Consider the following 24,529-nt stretch of genomic DNA (forward strand, 5'->3'; position numbering starts at 1 on the left):
ACTATCCATCAAATCAAATCATTTAGCAAATTCAGATTGTTTTTCATTTCAGTTTGTGAAGCTTTAGTGAATATGATTATCTAAAAAATGTTCACCCTTTTGGTCTGCTGGAAATAAGATAAATGAATCAAGTAGTTTATTTTAACTTCACATTTCCTCTAACTTATAAATCCCATAATTTATAATGAAAACAAGGCACATGCCACTTTAAAAGAGATATGAGTAATTCTGCAATTATTCTTTCAGATATCCAGAGAAAAATTAATATGGCTCTGGAGTTAAGCTAACTCAAGAATAAAGGAGAAAAATTGAATTCTGGATGATTCCATGGTGTGGATTTGGTAAGCTTGGGGCCACTGAAGAGCCAAACACATACGGTCACTTCTACAGATCTACATGTGTATAGAGGGAAGCAGAGGTAAGGGGAAAATTCTGATCATTTTTACTTGTAATATTGCATATTTCAGGTCCCGTCTTAAAGACACAAGTAATTTACCTATGCGCTGAACAACTCATTGAAATAAAATGGAAAGCCTCTCTGTGAACTGGTCAAAGGAATCATGGCTTTTAAAAATTATTGAATTAAAGTCTGTCCTGGGATTTGGGAGAATTTCAAAGCTCATTATGGCACATGAAGCTGTCAGTCTTTCCAACATTATCGTCTCCTCTTCGCTGATCTGGGATATTTTAAAATGGAGACTGATATTGGTCTTACCAATGTTTCCATTTCACGACTTCATTTTTAATCTTCAAAGACAGAAGAAACGATGACCACCCCAACCCTGCACCCTCATCCCTCTGACCATCCTCCCCCGAAACCCAGCCTGCTTGTCGGCTCGGCTCAGAGCCGGCGCGCTCAATCAAGTACCTCTTTGGACGGCACGCGGGAGCCTTTCCTCTTGTTCCACCACGTCTCCAGCATGGCTATGAAGCAGGACAGGACGATGCCGGCGGCCAGGATGCAAAAAACCCCTGCAAAGCTCTTTATGTCCAGGGCGCCTCCTTTCTGCTTCGTGTCCACTGAGGAGTACAGGTCACACTGGCCATTCTTAGGCCACCACTTGTGCTTCAGGATGTCCATGTCGCCATTCTGCTGGAGCTCCAGGATCCTTGGGGTAAAGAACACAGCCGCCTGTTATTGCAGACACAGTTACTACCTTGGTCCACAGCACATACATTTTCAGTCTCACCTCCAGAGGATGGTGGCTGTCAAGAGGAAATGAATTCATAGATCACCTTGCAGACGGCATGCTAGGAAACTGACATCAGTATCATTGTGATTCCGTAGGCAGCGCTGGACCACAGGGCTTTTCCCTTTCTCCCTTCATCCGTCCCTCCCTGCAGTCTCCAGCCTCCCTCCTTTTCTTCTTCTTTGGTTTCATCCTATAATTCGAAATATCCCCCCCACCCCCCATTCGTGGCGGTGTGTTTTCACAATTACATCTCAGAGGCGCTGTTTTTATGTGGTCTCAAGCTGCTACAGTCCCTCGTGCCTTCCCTCCATACAGAATGAGACTCTGGATCGTGACGCTTTTATGAAGAACGTTTTGCTGCTTAGAGCAAGATGCTGGCATAATGTCGCCTGGCATATGCTACGCACAAAGAAATTCAATTAAGAAGACTTCTATTATTTAACACAGTGTGAGAGGAAGCCTTGAGACAAGTTTGAAGTTGATAAAATACGTTCGTTTTTGGGTTTTTCACACAACTGATCGAATTTCCTTTTTAATGCCAAAGGGGAAGTAATCTTACCTTGGAGAACGAGAAGAAAAGGTGACCAGAGGCTTTCAGAAGTAAATTCAAATAAGAGATACCTTTTTTTCTTCTTCTTTTTCTTCTTTCTCTGCACCCTCCCGCCCCCGCCGAACCTGAGGGTAGCTACAAAGACTGCAGCTTTTTAGAGTGTGATTTTCACAGAGGAATAATTCTCAATGTCAAATACTTCCTGGGCTCTACCTGAGACCTGTCTAGCTCTGACCCTCCTCCAGCTGGGCCCTTTGTCACAGGGTAAGAAGGGTCAGGCCAGGGCTGTGTACCTGTCCGGAGTGTGCACCATCCGTGGGGTCCCTGGAATTTCCTGGCCAAACAGCTCAGTGCTTTTCCCGGGCCCACTAGGCCTCCTCCCAGGGATGTTCTCCCAAGAGCAGATCGGATGGCCACGGGTGCTCCATCGATCGGTCCACAGGGTGGAGTTTGGAGGGAGCATGGACAGAGCTCGATGTGTGAGCTCAGGAGCACACACCTTTGTGTGGGAGACCCTTTGCTGTGCAGGGCAGAGCTGGAGGTGGGAAAAGAAATTTCCAGAAGCCTACTCCCTGTGCCCTTGGGCCAGTGCAGACGTCCCAGCTAGTCACAAATTTGAACATGGCCTCCTAGGGATCAGGATGGTACATTTGTGAAGATAAGATGATAGAACATATTGTTTCTAACGGTGTTTAGCTTAACTTACACTTCTTATATAATTAGACTTAGGATATGTGGACCTGCATTTGTACACTTTCCCCAAGTCTTGGATTATTTGGGGTGAGACTGCTTACAAGTTAAAATAGAAAGAATTAAGTCAATCTGAAAGGAATAAATTACTCACTTTTAGTGATACATTACCTTTTTACATGTTCCATGTTATCACATGGCTAGAATAATGAACAAAATGATAAAGGGGAGAAGATTTTGTGTGTTGGGGGTTGGATGGACATTTAACCTGAGTTAGACAAGACTGGACCAGCCTCAGAGGCAAGGGAGGAGTGTCAGTTTCACATCCCTGTTGCCCCCCATGGATGTCCCCACAGCCTCGGTCCCAGTGCCCCGGGCATGACTCCAGGACTGACACTGCACTGGAACTTAAACCTGTACTTTTCTTCTTGCTTCTTATGGAATTGATCTACCTAATGTTTTGTTGCCTTGGAGTATTGCTCTCAGAGGGCAACTACTTTGATTAATTGGATTTACTAAAATGATTATGAATATTAAGGATTACATGCCACTCGTATTTCAGCCGATATGCTAGACAAAGTTATTTGCATTTGCAGAATTTGCAAAAGTGAACAGGAAACTAGTCCCTAAAAGGCTTCTGCAGAAAAGGGCACTGTGGTCATTAACTTTGAGAAACACTCCCTTGGAAATTTACGAAGCTGTCAGCCCATCAGTGGCTCTAAGGAGACCCGCAGGAAAGAAAACTTATATGGTTTTGTTTGACTCAGAATCTCCCAAATTTATGACCTTCATTCCTCTCCCCTTATTTTTCTCTCCAAGTAACATATCCTAATAGCTCATGGAGCTAGGGCTTGAAGAATAACATACTTGAGAAATAATTCCTTGATCCAAAGAAGCAGATACTTGTGGAACTTCCCAGCACTGTGTTGAGTATCATACAAACATGTAATCATAGCATCAAAGTTACTTGTTTGGCTTCTTCATGAATATTGTTTACATGATGTTGGCATTGCTAATCAATGCACATAAAGTTTCAGTTATGTAAGATGAGTAAGTTCTAAAGATCTCCTGCTCAACATTGTGCCTATAGTTGGCCATACTATATATAATAGTACACTTAAAGATTTATTAATAGGGGTCGAGTACAGTGGCTCACTCCGTAATCATAGCAACTTTGGGAGGCTTGCTTGAGGTGGGAGGGTTGCTCCAGGCCAGGGCACTGGAGACGATGACAACAAAAATTAACAAGCCTGGTGACCCTCACTTGTAGTTTCAGCTACCCAGGAGGGAAGGGGGGAGACTAAGACAGGAGGATCGTTTGAGACTGGAGTTTGAGGTTTCAGTGAGCTGTGATCTGACCACTGCACTCCAGCCTGGGCATTAGAGTGAGACTCTGTCTCTAACAAAAAAAAATGTGTTAATAAGGTAGGGCTATGTTAAATGTTGTTACCTTGATAATAAAAAAATAATGGCACATCCTTTAGATATTTGCCTACCTAATGCTGTAGGTAGTAAGAGAACCATTGAATACCTTGAAGGAAAAGTTTAATGGTCTTTGAACAAATAATTCTTAAATTTGAGTTTATAAGTACATGTAGTTTCCTTTTATTCTAAGTAGGCATCTGTGAAAATGTAAGAGTTTTCCCTCATAGCACTTATCATCAGGTATAATTGTGGCTACTTGATTAATGTCTGTTCCACTTCTTGAATCACACTCACCACCCTCCACATTGCCTGACACGGAGTGGGTGAGTATTTATTGATAGAATATGCTCAACACAGTTTTTGGTAAGTGAACCCTGCCCTCAGATCCTACTCTTTTTTCTTATCATTGGTGCTATTTTCTCATTTATTCCATTTCCTTCTTATTCATCTATCCATTCAATAATGAATGGATATCCATTCAAATATTTAATGAGTGACTTTATTCCAGACATTTCCTTGGGTATAAAATTTGTTCTAAACCAGAACTGCGCATTCTGCCAGAAAGGCTTGGGCTTCGTCCAATGCCCATTTCATGTCCCTTCATCTGTCGTTCATTCGGGAACTGGTGACTGGCTGCTCTTTCTCCTCAGTGATACCTGGGACTCCCGTGTTTCATTCACTTCCTCGGTCCCCTTATTTTCTCCAAACCTGGAGAATATTTTGACTTTAAAAATAAGGATTGAAGTATATAGAAAATACTTCACTCATTTCAATTCTAATAGGAGTTATAGGTCTTAACTCAAAATGATTTGTTTAATCACAGAATTTTTAGATTCAGCCAGGTCAGTGACAGGCATTCACTGAGGGGAAAGAGGGAAGGGAAAAGAGAAAGATGGCTTCAAGTATCGTCATGTCACAAAGACTTATTTGTAGAGTTGATCTCATGGTCATTGCCACAAGACAGCTGAGGTGTTGCAGGGTGACCCCATCTTTGGGGATATACAATAATGGGACCGTAGGATCCCTCAGTAAAACTCTGACTGGTCCAAAATAGATCCCAGGAGTGGATTCTGGGCTGGCCTGAGCTAGAATTATTGGAAGGGAATGAAAGTGTTCTCTAAGCCCAGAGTTCTGTCATAATATCTATTTCATTATAAAATTATTCATTATGAAATTTAATACTCCTGGAAATTCCATCAGAAAGGTCTCACCACACCTTCCTTTTTATTATTTCAGGATTAGTAAAGCTAGGTTAGTAAAATGTAATGCACTGCCTTAAAGACTGACAGGATAAATCCTTAGAATAAATGTTCTCTTTTCAAATGTTATCAAAGCACTGGCTCTTTTAAATGAAACTTAGAAACACAACTAAAGGAGAATTTTACCTTTTAATTATAAGCAACAATGATGTGTGTGTGTATATATATAATAATGTAAGAATCTAGTTTCAAAATTCTTAATAGGTGCCAAGAAAACATTTGGATTTAAGAAATAATATTTGTTATGTGTACAATTTCCACATGATGGCAGTCTTTGCCCATAGAGAGCAAACAGTTACTGTGGTTATAGCTAACCTATGGATCTGAAATGCGTGAAATATAGAATTTTTATTACTGCAAATACTTAAACTACTAGAACAACGTTAGCTATTAGACTGTGATGAATAATCGATGGCTAAAACCTTTTCTTGGAGTGTATTCAGAAGAATTTCTGCTATTTTTACCCCAAGGTGATGACAATACTTAATTCTGAAGGATACTGTGGTAAAAATTAATGAGACAACATATAAAAAGCATCTTGCTCATTGCTTGGCATGAAGAAGGCTACCACACCTCCAAAACTGGAATGATTATTGTCAGCATGTGTGACTACCGATCCTTCTTTGGACCTGTTCTGGTACATTCTTCCTAATGGAGAGTTATATGTCCACATGAATCAGTGAATAATTGATTCACTGACAAGAACATCTCATTTCCTTCTTTTGTCTAAAAGTATTAAACATTTGTGATCTCACTGAACAGAAAAATTTTAGAAGTCTATAAAACCTAACTGCAGTTTGAAGATGGTTAATAGATTAATCCTGTATGCATTGAATTCTTTATCGATATAAATGAGCAAACTTCAGAGGAAGGAAGTAGGGAATAATCAAAAGATTCTTCTTTCATATGCAGATAAAAATATCCAAGAAGTTTAGTCATTCATTTTGAAAAGCTTTTTACTTATTTTGAATATAATAGCTCCATTTGTGTTTAAGACTTATACTAATTGTTGATCACTTACCATCTTTAATCACTACTCTAGGAAGTGATTTTCAAATTAATTTATTTGTAACAAAACAGGTTGCTGAAAGTGTGACGCAAATTTCTAATCCCACACAGGTAACTTTGATTTTTGTCTTTGAATACTATAGCCTCTATAGTTTCCTTTCAAATTTTATTGAAATCATGGCCCTTAGGTAAATTCTTTCTGAGCCAACTGTAAACAAGTTACTGGTTATCCAAGAAAAATGACATCTGCCTTTTTAGTCATTTCTGTAAGGAAAAAATATAGGGATAATCAGGGATTTTTTTTTCTTTTTCTGTTTTATTTTAGTAAGTACAGAAATTCCTTTTTCAGGCCATGTCTGTAAAAATTCTTGTGACTCTTTTTCTGATCAGATTTCCCCCCATTTTATAGATGAGCAGACTGAGTTATATAGAATAATAATTCTCTACATCTTGGACATTCAACACGCAATCCCACTGCCGTAGAGATGAAGCTACTTTTTCAGTGACTCACACAGACACTAAATGGTGGAGTTGGGCCTAGAACTCAGCTCTGTCTTCCAGCTCCTTTCTCCCCACGACCTCACACAGCCTCTTGCATCCAACTATTCAGGGAAAAGCTCTTTTAGTTTCAGAGATTTGTTAGACCCTGAGTAAGATTGTCATCACTACATTTCCTCTAAACCAAACAATGTAATTATAATTATAGTGTGATTGCAAATTTATTCATACCACAATTTGGGTGTGCAAAGAGAATGTAGCTTTTCTCTATAACTTAATTGATCTTCCTCAGGAGGACTGTGCCCACGGAGCAGTGCGAACAAAACTAAATTTAGCTCAGTATGATTTAAAATTTAATCTGATCTAATAATTTCACAAGTCTCTAGCTTTAGTTCAATCTGCTCCAGAGAGTTCCTCAGTCCTTCCAGTTCCCTTCGTCTTCCTTTGCTCTCTTTCCAAGATGGCCCCAGGATTTATGGGGCACAGCACTCAACCGCCATGGTGGGGTTCAGAGGAAAGGCAGCGCGGTTCTCTAGGTGGTCCTCCAGTTGCCTTTGGCAGTTCTCCTTTGATGTGGGATGGGCCTGGGTCCGGTCTTTAGAAATTAATTGGTGACTGCTGCTCAAGTTTGCAGAGGCTGTAAGAGTTCCAGTTGGCCAAGGGAGGGCGTGTGGGCTCCTCCCTGCTGACTCGGCCTCGTTTGGCCTCCACCATTTTCCTCATCCAGCCCTTGGGAATTTCAGTTGCCCCTCAGACACTAGTATGCTGACACCTTGTTATTCAGCGTGGAGGGTCCCAAGGCAGGTGTAGGTGCTGTGAGTCAGCATCCACTCCCCAGGGGAGCAAGCGGGGCCTGGGAATGAAGACTGAACCTTTGTTTTTTTCTGACATGCAGCTCTGGCTTCTCAACCATCTCAAGTCTTCTCTGTTGCTACAGAGCCTCGAGTGACCTGGGGACTCCCCTCAGAGACCCCAGTGGGAAGGGAAGCCTTGGGCCCTCTCCCCTTGGGGTGTCTTTCCATCCTTTAAGCCCACTCTACTCGCCCTCCTCCCACCTCTATTAAGAACCTCTGGCTGGAAGAAGTGATGCTTCCTTTTCTCTCTCAAATGTCCTTCTTACCTCCTAGGTCTTCAAGCTGCTTGGCCTGCCACAGTGAAAGAGCATTCTCACTACATAATATAGAAACCCTGAAATGAGACCTCTCTGGCATTTCTTCAATTTGGAAGTACTGAGGCAACTTGCAGCTAGGAATTGGTGAGGATGAAATACACCATTTTATTTATTTATTATTTTTTCCCCAAAATACACCATTTTATTTATTTATTCATTATTTTTCCCCAAAATACATCATTTTAATATTTCAAAAATATGTTATACGTACATGCTTGTGAGTCTTATGTAATCAAAATTTAAAAAGATATTTAGGATAGAATCCTGTTACTCAATATTATTTAATGTCTGTTATCACTGAGAAAAAAAACCTGGGAATATCTGAAAAAAAATTTTTTTTAATACACTGTATGGATCTATTTTGGCCCAGAATACCTACATTATTAAATTAATTTATTCATTTTCTATGTTTTCACAAATTTTTTCTCTCCATGGTTACTGAGAAAGTATTAATAATAAATAGCATGCAGATGGTTTTCAGAAAAACTTCAACTCATTAAGTTTTTCATGCATTCATTATTTCTTTCATTCTAGTCTTGGACAATGTAGGAAAACTTGGACTGAAGCAAAAGCACTTATCAAAGATTAAGATTTAAGCAAGTAAATATAGTGGTGCTTTCATTGGCATACTTAATATTACAATTTGATCACCAGAGAGTTTTAACAACAAATTCTATAAACTTCCTATGAATCAGGCATCAATCAATTATTTCTCTTAAGTAAAATCTCTTAGTGGTCAGTTAAATGCGACAAGTATTTACTGATAATGGCTAATACCTCAGTAATACCCAGTAGCCTAAGGGATACTATTGGAAGCTACTTCTACTGTTTACATTAAACGTTTAGCTAGTTCTTGAGGCTAATTGATCCAGTGTCAGTTGCTGAAGTCTAATCCCCTAAAATTGCCTAAAATCATATAGGTTAATAACATCTCATGGTATTCCCAATAAGCTCATGAATGTCATCTTTTAGACTAGAGGTCAGCAAAAATTTTTTTTTTTTTTTTTTTGAGACAGAGTCTTGCTTTGTTGCCCAGGCTAGAGTGAGTGCCGTGGCGTCAGTCTACCTCGTAGCAACCTCAAACTCCTGGGCTTGAGTTTACAAGCAATCCTCCTGCTTCAGCCTCCCGAGTAGCTGGAACTACAGGCATGCGCCACCATGCGTGGCTAATTTTTTCTATGTATTTTTAGTCGGCCGATTAATTTCTTTCTATTTATAGTAGAGACGGGGTCTCGGTCTTGCTCAGGCTGGTTTTGAACTCCTGACCTCGAGTAATCCACCCGCCTCAGCCTCCCAGAGTGCTAGGATTACAGGTGTGAGCCACCGTGCCCAGCCTCAGCAAACTTTTTTTAAGGGCCAGATAGCCAATATTTTAGACTTTGGGGGCCATATGGTCTTTGTCACAGCTACTCAACTCTGCATTTGTAGTGTGAAAGCAGCCACAGGCAGCATGTCAACAAAGGGCTTTATTTATAAAAACAGGCCAGGAGCCAGATTTGGCCTGCTGGCTATAGTTGCTGACCTATTTTGGAACCCTCACAGCAAATAACTCTAGGAAGTCAACAAGTTTTCATTTCACTGATAAAGATATCAAAGGTCAGAGGGCTTCCATGACCTAGCCCAAATCACATCTTTAGACAGTATCTGAGTCTGTTTTAGAACCAGAGATTGTGATTCTTTTTCCAGTTCTCTTTCACCTGTGTTAATGTATATGAATTAATATGTAGTATGCCTATTATTATGTGTCTTTAAATAAGTACCAAGTGATCACATGTTGATTTCACATTTGACCAAGTCAAGAAGGAATTTCACATACACACTGTATATTAACAATGGCAGCATGATCCTCCAAGCAGATTTTGAATTTCTTTGGTTTTCTGATTATCCTGTAACGGACATCTGAACATTTGTTGTGAGATTGGGGCAGCCCATGTTCCAAAAGAGTGACTGCTTTACTTATTCCAGATCAGGTAGAATTTGTGATCTGAGGCCTGCGTTTGCTGGACCATTTTCTAGGCAATGGCAGCTTTAGCTTGAAATCAAGAGGATAAGAGCAGATAGTGCATTCCCCAAACAGAAATTCCAGGGAAGCCATTATGATTTACTAAACATGGGTAGGACAATTGACTGAGGCAGAAAATGTGGTGTCTCTTTTAATCAAAAGATATAAAAATGGTTTTTAATTATGTGTGATTAGAAGTACTATAAATTAATTAGAAGTTTTTCAGGGTTGATGAAGAATGACTACACAGGCTTAACGAGAAAGACAGCGTGTTCGTACTGAAGGATGAGATCATGTTTAACTCCTGCCTAGGGAGGTGAAGTGGCCCGCACAGCTGCCCACTGCAGGGATGATTCCATGGGGCTGGATTTAATTACAAACTCAGTTATTGTTGAAGGCTGCTGTCTATCAGAGACCTGTATAAAACGGGAAGTTTCCTGTGTTGCTTCAAACCTGCTATCTCACTTTCAAATTTGGAAAAGATAATTTGATAAAATATGTAATTGGTCAGATCTGTTTTTTTTAATTCAGAAAACAATGTCTACCTCCTTATATAGTAACTAATGTCACTAAGTAACCAAGCAACCTAGTAACTAAGGCATCCATTTTTCTGAGTATGGAAAAATAACTGTAAACTTTATCCAAAACATTTATTTCCAAAAAAAAAAAAATAGCAATAACAAATGCATGCATAATGCTGCAGATTATAAAGCACTTATCAAAAACATTGCTTATTGTTTGATTTACTTCTTAAAATAACCTTGTGAGGGGGGAATTATATTGATTGATTGATCGATCGCTTCACTACCCCTTTCCCCTTATTTTTATAAAAGGCTTTTTAATAAGGCTGATGTTACCAGGTCCTCCTTTCACAGCAGAGGCAAAGAAAAATTTCCTGAGGCCATACCGCTAGCTTCAGCTTTCAAACTCAGGTCTTCTGCTTTCTGTACTTTTTTTTTTAACACCATAAACATCTTTATTATCCCCAAAGAAAATCTGTATAAATGGAAGCTGCTTCTTTGTCTCCTGCTTCTTTACTAACTGAGAATTTGCTACTCAAGTCCCTTGGCTAATGGGTATTCCATTGTATCCATTTACAAGCATTACACTTTGTGTAACACATCCTGATGTCCCCAGAGAACCGCACGAATATTGCAAGAGTTCATTAATCTCTTTGCCATTAGAGTAAACATCAGATGAATTCATTATCTGGAGGCACTTAGGGGACTTTGCCAATGTTATCAAAGCAAGGAAGTGTGTTCAAAATAAGGAAGTGGTGCTCTTCAACCTTGTCCTTACTCAGTGTAAGCCACCTTATTGAGAAGTTTCCAATCTATTAGTATATTATGCAGGCTTCCGTAGTTATCCAAATGAACTTTCTCCCTAGAGTTTAAACAATCCTCCACAAAAGGCATACTATTTATTAAATAACACTTAACTATTTTGAAAACTGCATTATTTAATCTTTAACATTTAGAACAATTTTTATGTTCAAATATTGATGAGATTTTTATTGGCTCCAAGAGCCATCATAATTTATAGAGATGTTATTTGGTTGAAGATGATCCTTAAAGTTGAAATACATGGCGCCTGTTCAAATTGATCTCTCTAGGTTAGAGTCATCTCCTTCAGCCAGAAGTCTTGTACTGCCTAAGGAGACAAAATCAGCCCTGTTCACAGAGAAGCAATTGCTTGAAAAATCAAATTAGGAACATGATGGATCTCAAGACTTTGGTGACTAGTGAACTTTAATTATTATATATTTTATGTGTTTATGCTGGCAGTAAAAGTCAAGCACTCATTATAGAAATGGCAGACATGATCTTTCATAAAATGAGTGCTGGGCGGCAAATGAATAGATAATCAGGATAATGAAAACAAGCCAGGAAGATGCTAGAGAGCGGAGAAGACCCAGACAATGGCTCCCACTGAGATAGAGGGCATAATTGCAATTGGAAAGAGAACACTTCTGGTGATCTTTTAAAATGTCAGCTTCATCCTTAAGCTCAGTGTGATATTTGGGTTATAGGGTAAAGGGGAAAAATTCTTTCATTCTGCAGTGAGAAACTGGCAGTGATCATCTCTGTTTAGCGTCACTCTTCACTTTTCTTATGTAGACCTTTCAAATGCAGCATGCTTATGAAACAGTGTCATAAAGTCAAACTTATTTTGCCTAGCATATTGTATATATTTTATGAATATTTTCATATCTCAGTCTGACAACTAAACTTTAAAATAAAGTGAGATCATGAAGTGTGTGCTGTGTGTAAAATAGAAAAAGATTGTGATGTGTATCTTGGGTGCAGCGTTAGACGAGAGAAGATTATGGGGAAGAATACTTTTTGAAGGAACATTCTCCTGAGCATTTGAATATTAAATTTGTAAAAAATTGAATAGCAATTTAGATATGTGAACGAAATTCATTATCCTGAGAACTACTGTGGTTGGCTTTACTTTCGTAACTGGAGAATTCCTTTATGATACAAATAACATCTCCTAAGTTAGAGGTTGTATACTGAGACACACGTTTAAAAAATTCAGGGCATATTTATATTACAGTTGGTAGATAAATTCAGTGCACTTAATTAAAACTCTCTGCCAAGAGTTAGATTGTGAATACTAGTACAACTTTGGGAAAATAATATTGCTATGTTTTACTTACATTTTCATAGATGTATTATATTTAGCATTATTCAACTCTGATATAGTGTTTTGATTTTTTAGTAAAAATGTTAAGACAATAACATAACATGAACTTTTCTTGAGGAGACTAGAACCACAGGAAAACAATATATCTCTTCATTTTAGACATTTTAGAAAGTGAATTCTACTTGCTTCTTTCCATTATGAATCTGAATATGTTGTAATGTAAAATGGTGCCCATGCAAACTGATCTCTCCAGGGCAGAGCCATCGCTCCACTCCAGGTGGTCACATGCTCTGAGGCAGCAGAAGGGAAGGCACCACCTGAAGGTTACCGGACCTTGGATTTGGAAGGATGGCCAGCTTAGGAGCAACTTTTTGGAATAAGCGTTGTCTTAGGTGAGAAATTAGGAACAAGTAGGACCGGCGAAGGCGTGGACATTGGGAAAAGAGTAGTCTAGGCAGAGCAAACAGCTGTGCAAAGGCCCAGCAGGGAGAAAGGCATTTTGGGGAGGTGAAGGGAGTTCCCTGGGACTGGGGCACCACATGGGAAGGGCCAGACCCACTGGAGAAGCAAGGCCCGTGAGTTATTTAAGGTTGGACTTGACCTTGAGTTTAGTTGTATTTTTCTTTCTCTTCTAGATGCCAGCCACTCTGAGGGCAGATAGTGTGTACTCTTACTTTTGTATTTCTAGCTCCTGGCACATAATATGCCTTAGTAAATAATGAGTGAATAAATGAATGACCAAGGAGACCTTCTTCTTTCGTCCCTCTCTCAGGACTCAAATTCCATTGCCTCTGGAAAAAAATGTCCCTGAGCACTGCCCATTTAGTACGAATCATACGCAGCCTTGTGACGTCTCCACTTTCACTCTGAGTTATTATTTATATTTGACACATCCTTTTCTTCTTGTGCATTTCTTAGATTGCCACCCAAACCATAAACTCCTTGAAGACAGGGATCTTAAAATATGTATTTTGTCCTATTCCCCACACCATAAGCACTGGGACTTGCCATCTGTATTGGGTCACTAAATGTTTCTTAACTTGATATATCATGGATGTTAAAAAAAATAGCACTCAATCTCATGGTGTTATGGACTCAATGTTTATGTCCCTCCAAAATTCATGTGAATTCTCTATTGTGATGGCATCTGAGATGGGTGCTCTGAGAGGTGATTAGGGTTAAAGTCATGAGGGTGGGGCCTGGTTCAAAGGGATTAGCGCCCTTATAAGAAGAGACACCAGTAAGCTTGCTCCTGCTCTCTCCATGCCAAGACGAGGCCATGTGAGCACACAGCAAGATGGTGGTCTCTACAAGCCAAGAGAAGAGGCCTCAGGATAAAACCTACCTTGCTGGCACCTTGATCTTAGACTTCCCAGAATCCAAAACTGTGAGAAATAGATTTCTGTTGTTTAGGCCACCCAGTATTTTCTTATGGCAGCCCCGGAAGACTACCACACACAGACTGTGAAACATACAGCACCGTGGCAGTGTCACCCTTGCAGAGGTATGGCCGTCACTTTTAGGGTCTACTTTCCTTTTTAGCATTTTCCCAGTTTTGGAATTTCCCTTCTGACTTTCTTCCTCCTTTCTCTTAACCATGGCTGGGATAAAACTCATCTTAGACTCAGAACCTTTAGAATTTATGCTTCTCCCTATTGATATGTAAGATGTTTTTAAAAGCTAGGATAAATACAAACATATCTTTATTTTTAAAATGTCACTTTATAATTTGCAAAACATTTCTCTTTACTATATCTTATTTTTATTTTAAAATGAATAAATGCTCCATTGTATGTATCATTTACCTTAGCAAGCAAAATCTTCCTATATGAGCTTCAATTAATTTAACTCCTGTGATGTAAGAATTCTGTATTTTTGGATATTATAGTCTCATAAAACTTTGCTAATAAAAATTAACTGTGTAAACAAGAGTATAGGAGAGATATTTAAAACTATTGAAGAAACTGAATTATTTTCAAGTATATCACATGTGACAACTTGATGTGACAAATCTGATCAACCACTTAAAAGTAAACTGATTATAAAGCATCATTTAGCACAAGATCTCCAAAAACTTTATTTTGAATGCTAACAGCTTAGTTTCACTTTAGAAGGTAGGAGCCAATCTTCATTAAAATTATGTCAGACATTTAACATTTGATTTTAGGCTAATACTAAATACCCGCTCTTTGGGCATATGTTAATAATGATTCCTTAGCAGGAATAAGGATCCCTTAAGTAGGAACATAAATTTTAAATAGAACACCTAGATTCCTTAAGTAGTTTCAGGAATAAGTCTGATCAGTAAGCTTGAACTGCTAGCTATCTTTTTTTTTTTTTTTTATGAGGCAGCAAACTGAAGTGCTCTGACATAATGGTCATAATCACATATTATGGCATAAAGTAGCAGTGAGACTCCTCTAATTCCACGCAGAAAGGATAATTGATGTGTTACTGCCCTACTTCACAATTTAGTTTTCCCATGCATGGCAGATATGCTGGGAATGAGTCTATTCCATCTTCTTAATGAGACTTATCTATTACCTCCGATAATGTATCTATTTTCTTCAACCAGCAGGACGAGCTACTTACGGGAGTGAAGTTTTCAGCAGTTATTAGAAAGAAAATTCCCCAACAGATATAAAGGGAACAGTCTGTCTTTCTGTGCATCTGCGTGGCGGTGCGGCTGTTAGGAAAGCGGTGCTGACTCCCGTGGCTCTCATGCAAGCTCCCGAGAGCTGCGTGCTATTTTCCATGATAATGGAAAAAGCTATATGCACGGCGGTGTTTACTCACTTGATGATATTATGGGAAGCTTCAGGAACTCAGAGAAGAGGTTTGATAAAGATCGAGTGCCATTCAGTCCTGATAACAATTGTCAGAGGGACTGAGTGGCTGGTTTCTTTACTCAGAAAGTGGTCTGGTAATGCCGTATATGTGCACGTACAAAATGGAAGCATTTGCAAAGCATACGTTATTCCTCTACTTTACCCCAAACCCGACATAATCGGCCTCTCCAATCTGTTCTAAACCTTGCTGAATTAGAAATAAAAGGAGCCCAGCTAAGTGAGGGTCTGAAATATTGATAAGAGACTTGATGAATAATTGTGGAAGTGCCATTTCCCCATGTTTGAATAGCCGGTTATATTTATCTGCAACTAAATTGCTCAGAATATTCGTAAATTGTGAGGGATTTTTACCTTGTGTGTAAGCAATAGCAGGTACTCCACTCGACCTGTTTCTAGATGAGGAAGAAAGGATAATACCCTCTGATAAAAGTAGCACTGATGTAAACCTCAAGCTATGTAGATCACTGCAAATAATGGGAGTCCATAGACAGCAAATGGGCACGCCACCCTCACAACGGGGGCAATGCAAGAAACAGCTTGACTGTAGATATTACCCTTATTGCCTTGCTCTCCAGGAGAGGCTACATGCTATGAGACTACAGTGAATCCATTTTGAAGTGATTTTTCTATGGTTGTGATGGAAAAAGAGGACTTGGACTCTGATCCATTCCTTCTAGGGAGGCCTGACTTGCAACACACATCAGAGGAAATTAAAATAGTCATGCCCTGCATGACAACATTTCAGTCAATGACAGATCACATGATGGATGATGGTCCTATAAGATTATAATACCACATTTTTGCTGTACCTTTTCTATGTTTAGATACACACACGCTTATCATTGTGTTACAATTGCCTGTGGTATTCACTTTTGTAGCCAGGGTGCAATCTGCTATACCATATAGCCTGTCTGGGTATACAGTAGGCTCTATCATCTAGGCTTATGTAAGTACACTCTATGATGTTCACACAATGGCAAAGTCACCTAACAACACACTTCTCAGAACACATCCTCCCCTTAGGCAATGCGTGACTGTACGAATTGATTCTAAATTCCTTGTTACATTAAGCACCAAGTTACAGCTCAGTGAGTCTTGATGATGGAGCTCTGGAAATCCTCCAGAGTCTTCCGTGTATATGAATTGGTCTGGCTGGGCGTGGTGGCTCACACGTGTCTGTAGTCTCAGCACTCTGAAAGGCTAAGACAGGGGCATTGCTTGAGTCTTGGAGTTTGAGAGCAGACTGGGTAACACAGCGATACCTCCATTTCTACACAAAAATGTTTTTAAAAAATTAGCTGGGTGCAGTAGTTTTGCACCTGTAGTCCCAACTACTTGAGAAGCTGAGGAGAGAGGAGCACTTAAGCCCAGGAGTTTGAGGCTGCAGTGAGCTGTGAGCTGGCCACTGCATTCCAGTCCAGTCCGGGTGACAGAGCAAGACCCTGTCTCAAAAAAAAAAAAAAAAATTAAATTAAAAAAAAAAAGGTCTTGGTCTTGGTCTAAGATGCATAAGAAGATAAGCTGGGAAAAACATCTCAGGTAGAATGCAGATGAAAGAGGAGAGTGGATGTTACGACAATGTCACTAATCATAGCCTGAGAGGCTATGATTTGGGCAGAGTTCCTAGGTTTCTAAATAGTATTTTTCCCAACATTTGGATTCCATTTTCTTTCATCTCTGGGCAAAGTCTGCCTGTAGGCACGCAGATGAAAGGTGCAGCAAACAGCGTCCAAGAAGAGCAGATCTACAATCTGATGCCAGAGTCCATCAAGTTCGAGCGTAGCTCTGAGAATCAGTGTTAACTAGTTAGTTTCTCTTCCATTTTCTCCTACCCCCATGCCAGTCTCATCACTTCCACTTATGTAAATCAGCATATGCCCCAAATGGAAAACCAAGGCTATGAAGGCTCAAAAGGCACAACTCAGATGCACTAGAGTTTCAGTGAGCATAAATAGATGGCTGATATGGATTCTCCCCACAAAACTATTTGCAAGCTTGCAGGTAGATGGAAGGCATGCACGTGATAAACGGTTGGGACCAAAGAGAAGATACAGAATAACAGTGAGGGATAGGTAAGGGTGTAGGAAATTTTAAGAAGGGAAATAATTTAATGACTGATATTTTTGGAAAAGGAGGATGTAGCAGTTAGGAGTATGAGTGCTAGAGTTAGACAAAGTTGGGTGGAATTCTGGTATCATTACTTCCTGAGTATGAAGTGGCAAAGTAGCATGACCCTTCTGATCTTTACTTTTTCTAATCCATGGACTAGGATAATATCGATCTTAGATTGTATTGTGTGTATGAATTGATCACCATGATATCTGACATATATTAAGTTCTGAATACCAGTTAGCTATCATTACAATCATTATAAAGACGAATGCGGCACATCCCTGATGATGTACTGGAGTTTATTTTCAATAGGTTTTCAATTTATCTTTTCAGAAATGAACACTGATATAGACAATGGTTAAGTCCAAATCCACAGTGCTGCTTAAGGTCACGTGCCCATCCTGATAGTCTAGCCGAGGAAATAAACAGACTATTAGAATGTGTTGTGGAATGAATGTTTTTGTCTTCCCCCAAATCATACATTGAAGCCCTAATCACCAGTGCGGATGGTATTTGGAGATGGGGCCTTTGAGAGGTCATTAGGTTTAGATGAGCTCTTGAGGGTGGGGCCTATGATGGGATTAGTGCGCTATGAGACGAGTGATCTCTCTCTCTCCTTGCCACGTGAGGATACAGGGATAGAGCAAGAAGGCAGCTGTCTGCAAGGCAGAACCAAATTGGCCAACACCTTGATCTTGGATGTTGTAGCCTCTACAACTGTGAGAAATAGATTTCTGTTGTTTAATCCACTCAGTCCGCGGTGTTTTGTTACAGCAGCCTGGGCAGACAGAAACAGAGCATGCAGTATCGGGAGTGTGCATGAGAAACAGGCAGCTGGGAAAAGCCTGCGAAAACAGGGAGGTAGTGAGGATGACAGCACGGAGCGTTTAGGAGGACAAGCCAGGGCTAGAGGCCTTCAGAAGACAGTGGGAACAGCCTCAATTTCAGTGTCACTCTTTAGTATGTCCTTAACCATGTTCTCACTAACCTCTCGCCGACCTGGGTTTAGTTTGAGGGACAGGATGTGATCGGGGATGAGGACACTTCCATTTCAGTACAACTGGCTCCGCTCTAGATCTCCTGTCAGGTGGAGACTGAGGATGTCACCGGAGGCCCTGTCATGTACAGCAAATTCACAGCTGCGCAGGAGGCAGCGCAGTAAATCATTGTCCTTCCCGTGAAGGCTGCAATCAATAATGCCACAGGAGCACTCCCCCCCAGAACCAATAACTGCCTGGAACCGTGGGAGACCCATTACAGCACTGCGGATTTGATGTGGAAAAATGAGAGGAATGAAACAAAAGTTCACTCACCAAGAAGGAAAAGACGCAAAAAGCAACACCAACATAAGTTTAATTATAGAGTCTTATTCTCGCCCTAGGGGAATTCATACATTTAGATGCCAGCTACAGATCAACAAGGAGCACGATGGGTAGATTTGTTGTTTTTTAGGAGAATGTGACTCCCAGACTTTTCATGAGATCAAATGCAAAACTTTATAATGGGCAGAAGAAACAAGGTTCTTAGTCGATACTCAGAATTCACAATACTTGATGATCTGGTTGTTGGTAATATTAAACAATGACTTTTACTGACAGTGGCAGCGCATTTTCATTTATATGAGCTTCTGGGAATATGAAAAGAATGACCCTAGTCGAGGGGTAAATTGGACTTGGAAGTTCCAGTCAGAGATACTCCAGTATAATGGACCCTCAGTTTAATTCACCTCTACTACCCCTGCAACCCATTCCCCAGTGCTTCCAACTTTCTCTGCGTTTCCCAAACCCTGGACTGCACTTGGCCCTGTCTCTCTCCTAGCAGAGGATCTTAGCTCTTACTTTACTGAGAAGCTCAAGCCACTGGCTAGAAACTCCCTTATCTCTTTTAAGCGACACCATTCTTTCTTCCTTCCATCCTAACTCTTATAAAAAGAGTCTACTCCTGGTGAAGGACAGCTTTTCACAGAAAGCCTTTATCCCCAATTTTATGTGACTATTTTAGGAATTCCATAAAAATGGATGATCATCAGAATCTTCACATTTCCTTGGCTGCAAGTCAGAGATTTTGAATTATTAATTCTCAGTTGGTATCTGTCTGGGAATCTATATATCTGTATCTTTCTATATCTATATATGTATATCTATATATTTTGAGACCGAATCTTGCTTTTTCACCCAGGCTAGAGTGCAGTGACGTCATCATAGCTCACTCCAACCTCAAACTCCTGGGCTCAAGTGATCCTCTTGTCTCAGCCATCTGTGTAGCTGGGACTACAGGTCCATGCCATGACTCCTGGCTAATTTTTACTATTTGTAGTAGAGAAGGGGTCTTGCTGTTGCTCAGGCTGGGAATCTATATGTTAAAAGAGCACTTTCCCAAGGAGATTCTGATAACAAAGTAGCTTTGGGGAAACCACTGATTTCTCCACCCTTTGAAGTTTCCCCAGAAGATTTCTTATAATTTTCTGTTTTGTCCCTTCACCAATGTAATTTGTTTTACTTGTTCCAAAAGATTACAAACTCCTAGGCCAGGTAGCAGTGTTTCATGGATCTTCATGTGCTCTGTGTATGTACCATGACAGTCTGCTCATAGGATGCATTCAATCAGCATGCTGAATAATAGGCAAAGCTCAAGAAGGGGAACTATATAATAATGTGTGCTCACCATGGGGCAGTTGGCAGTACTAATAGCTAATATTTTTCACAATTATTAAGCACCTATCTCTTCACCTGCAATGTTCACTCTATAGCGATTCACTTATGTAATTCTCAAAACCATCTTATGGGATAGTTACTCCAGTTTTATCTCCAGTTTTCTATATTTACAAACACAGGCGGCAGGGAAGTGAAGCAACTTGTGTGAGGACAAACAGCCCAAGACTTGGGTTTTTGTTTGTTTTGGTTTGGTTTTGGCAGGGAGAAGGAGAAGAAAAAGCCTACACCAAGAAACCATTATGGAGGTTCTTTAAAGAATCATGACTTAGTTCTGTAGAAGGGAAGTGAGGTCACTTTGGCAAAAGTGGTTGCAGGAACTGTTATGGAGGAGGCGGCTGTATGGTCTAAGCCTTTAGTACTGCAGTCCCCAAACCCCAACCCCCCTGGCCATGGACGGATACCAGCTGGTGGCCTGCTAGGAACCGGGCGCACAGTAGGAAGTAAACAGTGGGCAGGCAAGGGAAGCTTCATCTGCATTAACAACTGCTCCCCATCACTCACATCGCCAGGGGGGCTCTGCCGCCTGTCGGATCGGTGGTGGCATTAGATTCTCCTGGGAGTGGGAGCCCTTCTGTGAACTGCGCATGCGAGGAGTCTAGGTTGTGCTCCTTAAGAGAATCTAATGCCTGGCGATCGGGGGTGGAGCTGAGGCGGTGATGCTAGCGCTGGGGAGCAGCTGCAGATACAGATGATCATTAGCAGAGGGGTCTGACTGCACAATAAATGTAACGTGTTCGAATCATCATCCTTAAACCACCTTAAACAAATTGTCTTCCATGTAAACTGTCCCTGGTGCCAAAAACGTTGGGGACCACTGCTTTAATACTTACGTTTTTGATACTTAGAAAAAGGGCACATGCACATTTCAGGAGAGGGCACAGTATGAACTGAAGCATGGCAGTAGAACAGTAGCTTCAATTCGCCTCTCGGGTCCCTGTGTCAACTGGAAGAGGCTGAATGCCATTCCCTCTCCCTCCTCTGTGTGCTTGATTGCAAGAGTGAAAAACCAGGAGCGATGTTGGCAAGCCTGCTCTGTGAAACATGGAACTAATTGTGATCGTTTACCCGGCAGTCACTGAACTTTCATTTTCCCCGGGAAAAGTCAACCCAACTCCGCTTCTCTCTCTTTCCTAATCAAAGCCTTATTTTGTAAACAATCATTTCACTGTATCTTGCAACTTTTACAAACTGTCTTTTAATTCAATCTTCTAAAAGCTGTTGTATCATAGAGGAAACTAACACATTTTGAACTACACCAGAGAGCCAATGTAAACTAGCAAAATAAAACAAGACTGAAATGGTGTTTAAAATCTTACCAGCCTTTGTCTTCTCTCTCTCTCTCTCTCTCTCTCTCTCTCTCTCTCTCTCTCACACACACACACACACACACACAATGAAGGAGAAATAAAAGGTAGGCATCCTCATCCCCATCCAATTTATCTAACCTACAAGTAGAATGAAGACAATCAGCAGGGTGAAGGTAGAAGTTTGAGTTGAGGCCAAACGTGACTGTGTTGGAAGCAAACCTCTACCTGCCCAACAGTTGCTCTGGTTTACTTAACATTTATTACTTGGCAAGAGTGCTTGACAACTACAATGAAATATGAAGATACAACACATTTGTCACAATGATCTATGTTTTCCTTTGGGCTTTTTTCCTTAACATAAAAAAGAAGAAAACACGAAAAGTAACTCAGGGCCCCTCCTTGTCTAGTCTCCCACTGTGCCCCTCAGGGTCTACATTCTGACAGACTCTGCAAGAACTAGGACGGAGCCTTTGGCACCCATTAAAATTATTTTGAAGGGTTAAAAATAATAGAAAAGAGAGATCCATGGACCATTTTGAGGGAAACATGCATGATATCTTACGTACATGCCTTTAAACGTACATGCCTTTAAAATCTTGGTTTAGATTCCTAGAATCATTTAACACCTTTGGGCATTTTTGTCCCTAGCAGGCGGGGCTGTGGATACCTGTTCAATACAAGATTCAACTCTTTACAACCGGCCTCCCGGTAACTCCCCAAAGAGGCATCTGAATGATGCAAAGAGGTTCTTGTTCCAAAATCCTATGCTGCCTTCCAGTTGGTGGAGTCGCTCAGAATATTTCTGAGTGAAAACCATTCTATTGATGTTACTGTCCACTGAGAAAATTTACACTTTTAAAAAGCCAAAAAACAAATTAACTATTGACTATATTTGTAAGTTGTAAGGTTTTCAGGACGGAATGCTCATACAACCTACATATGTATCATTTGCACAACTCTTAGATAATGGCTTTCTCCACATATATACCCACATAGTATCTCTCTACAATGTCTCAACTTAGTTGTACTTCAGAACAAACTCGTGCCCTTTGTGAAATTGTGACTAATTTTATAGATCAATTTTGATTGAGAGTAAATATGATTTTGGTCATAATACTTTTGTATTTGTTAATTTTTCTAAATGTCTATCAGATTTTCTTTTGTTATGAGACATTGTGTATCCAAGGACCCTTACTAACCTGGAAACCAATATGACCAGATAGTCTTCTCTTTCCTTTGCAATTGGAAAAGTCATACTTACCTCGTGATGACACTGTGAGGATTAGGAAGATACTTTAAGTTTTTGAGTGTCTTTAAGATAGATGAATTCAAATACCAGGTATACTTATTGAATTTTTCACTTGATAATATAACAAATTAACTTTGATTTTTAGTATACTATTTCTCTGAATGACTAAAAACATCTTACATATAACACTGTACTTGAATAGTAGATATATCCAGCAGATTTTGTGACTATTTGATTTTTGTCTTTATGAAAAGGGCAAAACTAAGTCAAAGAGTGATTACTCACTTTTCCCCAAAGCGCCCTCCATTGCATAAAGTTCATTTAACAAATAATTATTGAAAACCTGCTATATGCCAGGCACTAAGCTGGTGCTAGGGAACAAGGACAAGCAACAAGAGACGGTCCCTGCCCTCACCAGGCATCCAGTTCAATGGGGGATGGCAGCAGTCAGTTAATCACACAGATGTGACATTACAGCAGAGGTGACAGCTGTACAAGGAGTTATTTGTGGAGTCTATTGGGTATTTGAGCCACTCAGAAAATGCCATGGGTCAGCAGAGATAAATATATTTTGGAATAGTCTTTCAACTCTTTAAAAAATTAATTGTTTTCATAGTTGAACTGAACAAAGTTGTATGGAAGAAGAAAGTTATTTACACACAGAGGCATTTTTTGACCTCCAGTTAAATTATATGTGCTTTTAAGCAACTGTTTCCAACTTTGCTGCAACAGAGTAAGAGGACTTTGGATAAATATTTCAAAAGTTTTATGATCAGATCTAATGGGTGTCACGTCACAGATTTTTTAAAGAAACTATTACATAACCTTTGCTAGATGTAGTTTGAGAAAAATACACTCTTGTCTTATATAATACACACAAATATACACAAAAAAAGATGAGTGAAAAAAATTCTGTCTAATTGCTTTGTGAAAAATCTGTGACTTTTTGTTGATACTTACAAACACTTATGTCTATTAAAAAGAATTAATTTCTTAGGAAATTTTCAAGTGAGAATCAGAGTTGACCACTCAGAAAAATCACAATGGATATAACCACCAGATCTACAAGTCCATTTTAATTACCAGACTAAATAAATTAAGTAGCCTTACTATGTAACAGAAAAGGTATGAAAATATGCTAGTTTAAAATATTATATTGCAATATGTTATATTGCAATGATTTAAATAATGTTCACATCAAACATAAAACCAAATTGTCATGTGTACCAAAATGCTTCTGAGTCTTTCTTTCTTATTAATTATTTTACACTTCTTGCATTTTGGTTGTCCTGCTGAGACCAATGCCAGGACATGCCTTGAAATGATTGTTTTTGAGAAAGGGTGCCATCCAAATGTATAATAAAACCTGAAGTTCAAGAATTTGTAGAAAGAAATCTATACTGGCCTGTGCATGTTGGGAGAATTGACCTTCCTGCCTTGTGACTAGCATTCTTATGTCATACCTTTATATGACTCTGGCTGCAATAAAACTACTCAATAGTCGCCTCTGCACTGTATTTACTCTTGCAGCTATCCTAGTGAGATGACCAGGTAAATGGTTACACAATAGGTCTTTGTTAAATGAATGCTTAGTAACTTTCCCTTTCTACCATGAAATCATTTTTATGATCCATGAACTTGAGGATACTGTTTGCTCTTTTTTTCTTTCTCAACTTAAAAATTAGCTTTCAGAATTTACCCAAGACCTATATATTTACATGGACAATTTTCTAGGCCTTTGACACACAATTACCTGTTGCTTATGGCTACACTATCTGCAGCAGTTCTATTTATGGGAGGGTGGGGGGGTTTTTTTAGAGCTAACAGAATCAACATTCAAGCCCCTGATGCAG

At 39.8% G+C, this 24,529-nt stretch overlaps 1 protein-coding gene and 1 long non-coding RNA gene across 3 annotated transcripts in view; one reads left to right on the top strand and one right to left on the bottom strand.

The window, feature by feature from the left end:
- Positions 1 to 24,529, bottom strand: part of GRID2 (glutamate ionotropic receptor delta type subunit 2) — a 1,185,302-nt gene that overhangs the window by 44,317 nt on the left and 1,116,456 nt on the right. For both annotated transcript variants that reach the window (XM_012774075.3, XM_012774073.2), the window contains exon 15: positions 869 to 1,109. In XM_012774075.3, the coding sequence (XP_012629529.2) occupies positions 869 to 1,109 (241 nt within the window). The remainder of the gene's footprint in view (positions 1 to 868; positions 1,110 to 24,529) is intronic.
- LOC105876394 (uncharacterized) lies at positions 331 to 15,111 on the top strand. Its single transcript, XR_012915740.1, has 5 exons — positions 331 to 418; positions 7,751 to 7,878; positions 11,409 to 11,530; positions 12,699 to 12,837; positions 15,024 to 15,111. It is a non-coding gene; the product is annotated as an uncharacterized LOC105876394 (long non-coding RNA).

This window comes from Microcebus murinus, chromosome 29 (genome assembly GCF_040939455.1).
Source record: "Microcebus murinus isolate Inina chromosome 29, M.murinus_Inina_mat1.0, whole genome shotgun sequence".
NCBI classification, from domain to species: domain Eukaryota; kingdom Metazoa; phylum Chordata; class Mammalia; order Primates; family Cheirogaleidae; genus Microcebus; species Microcebus murinus.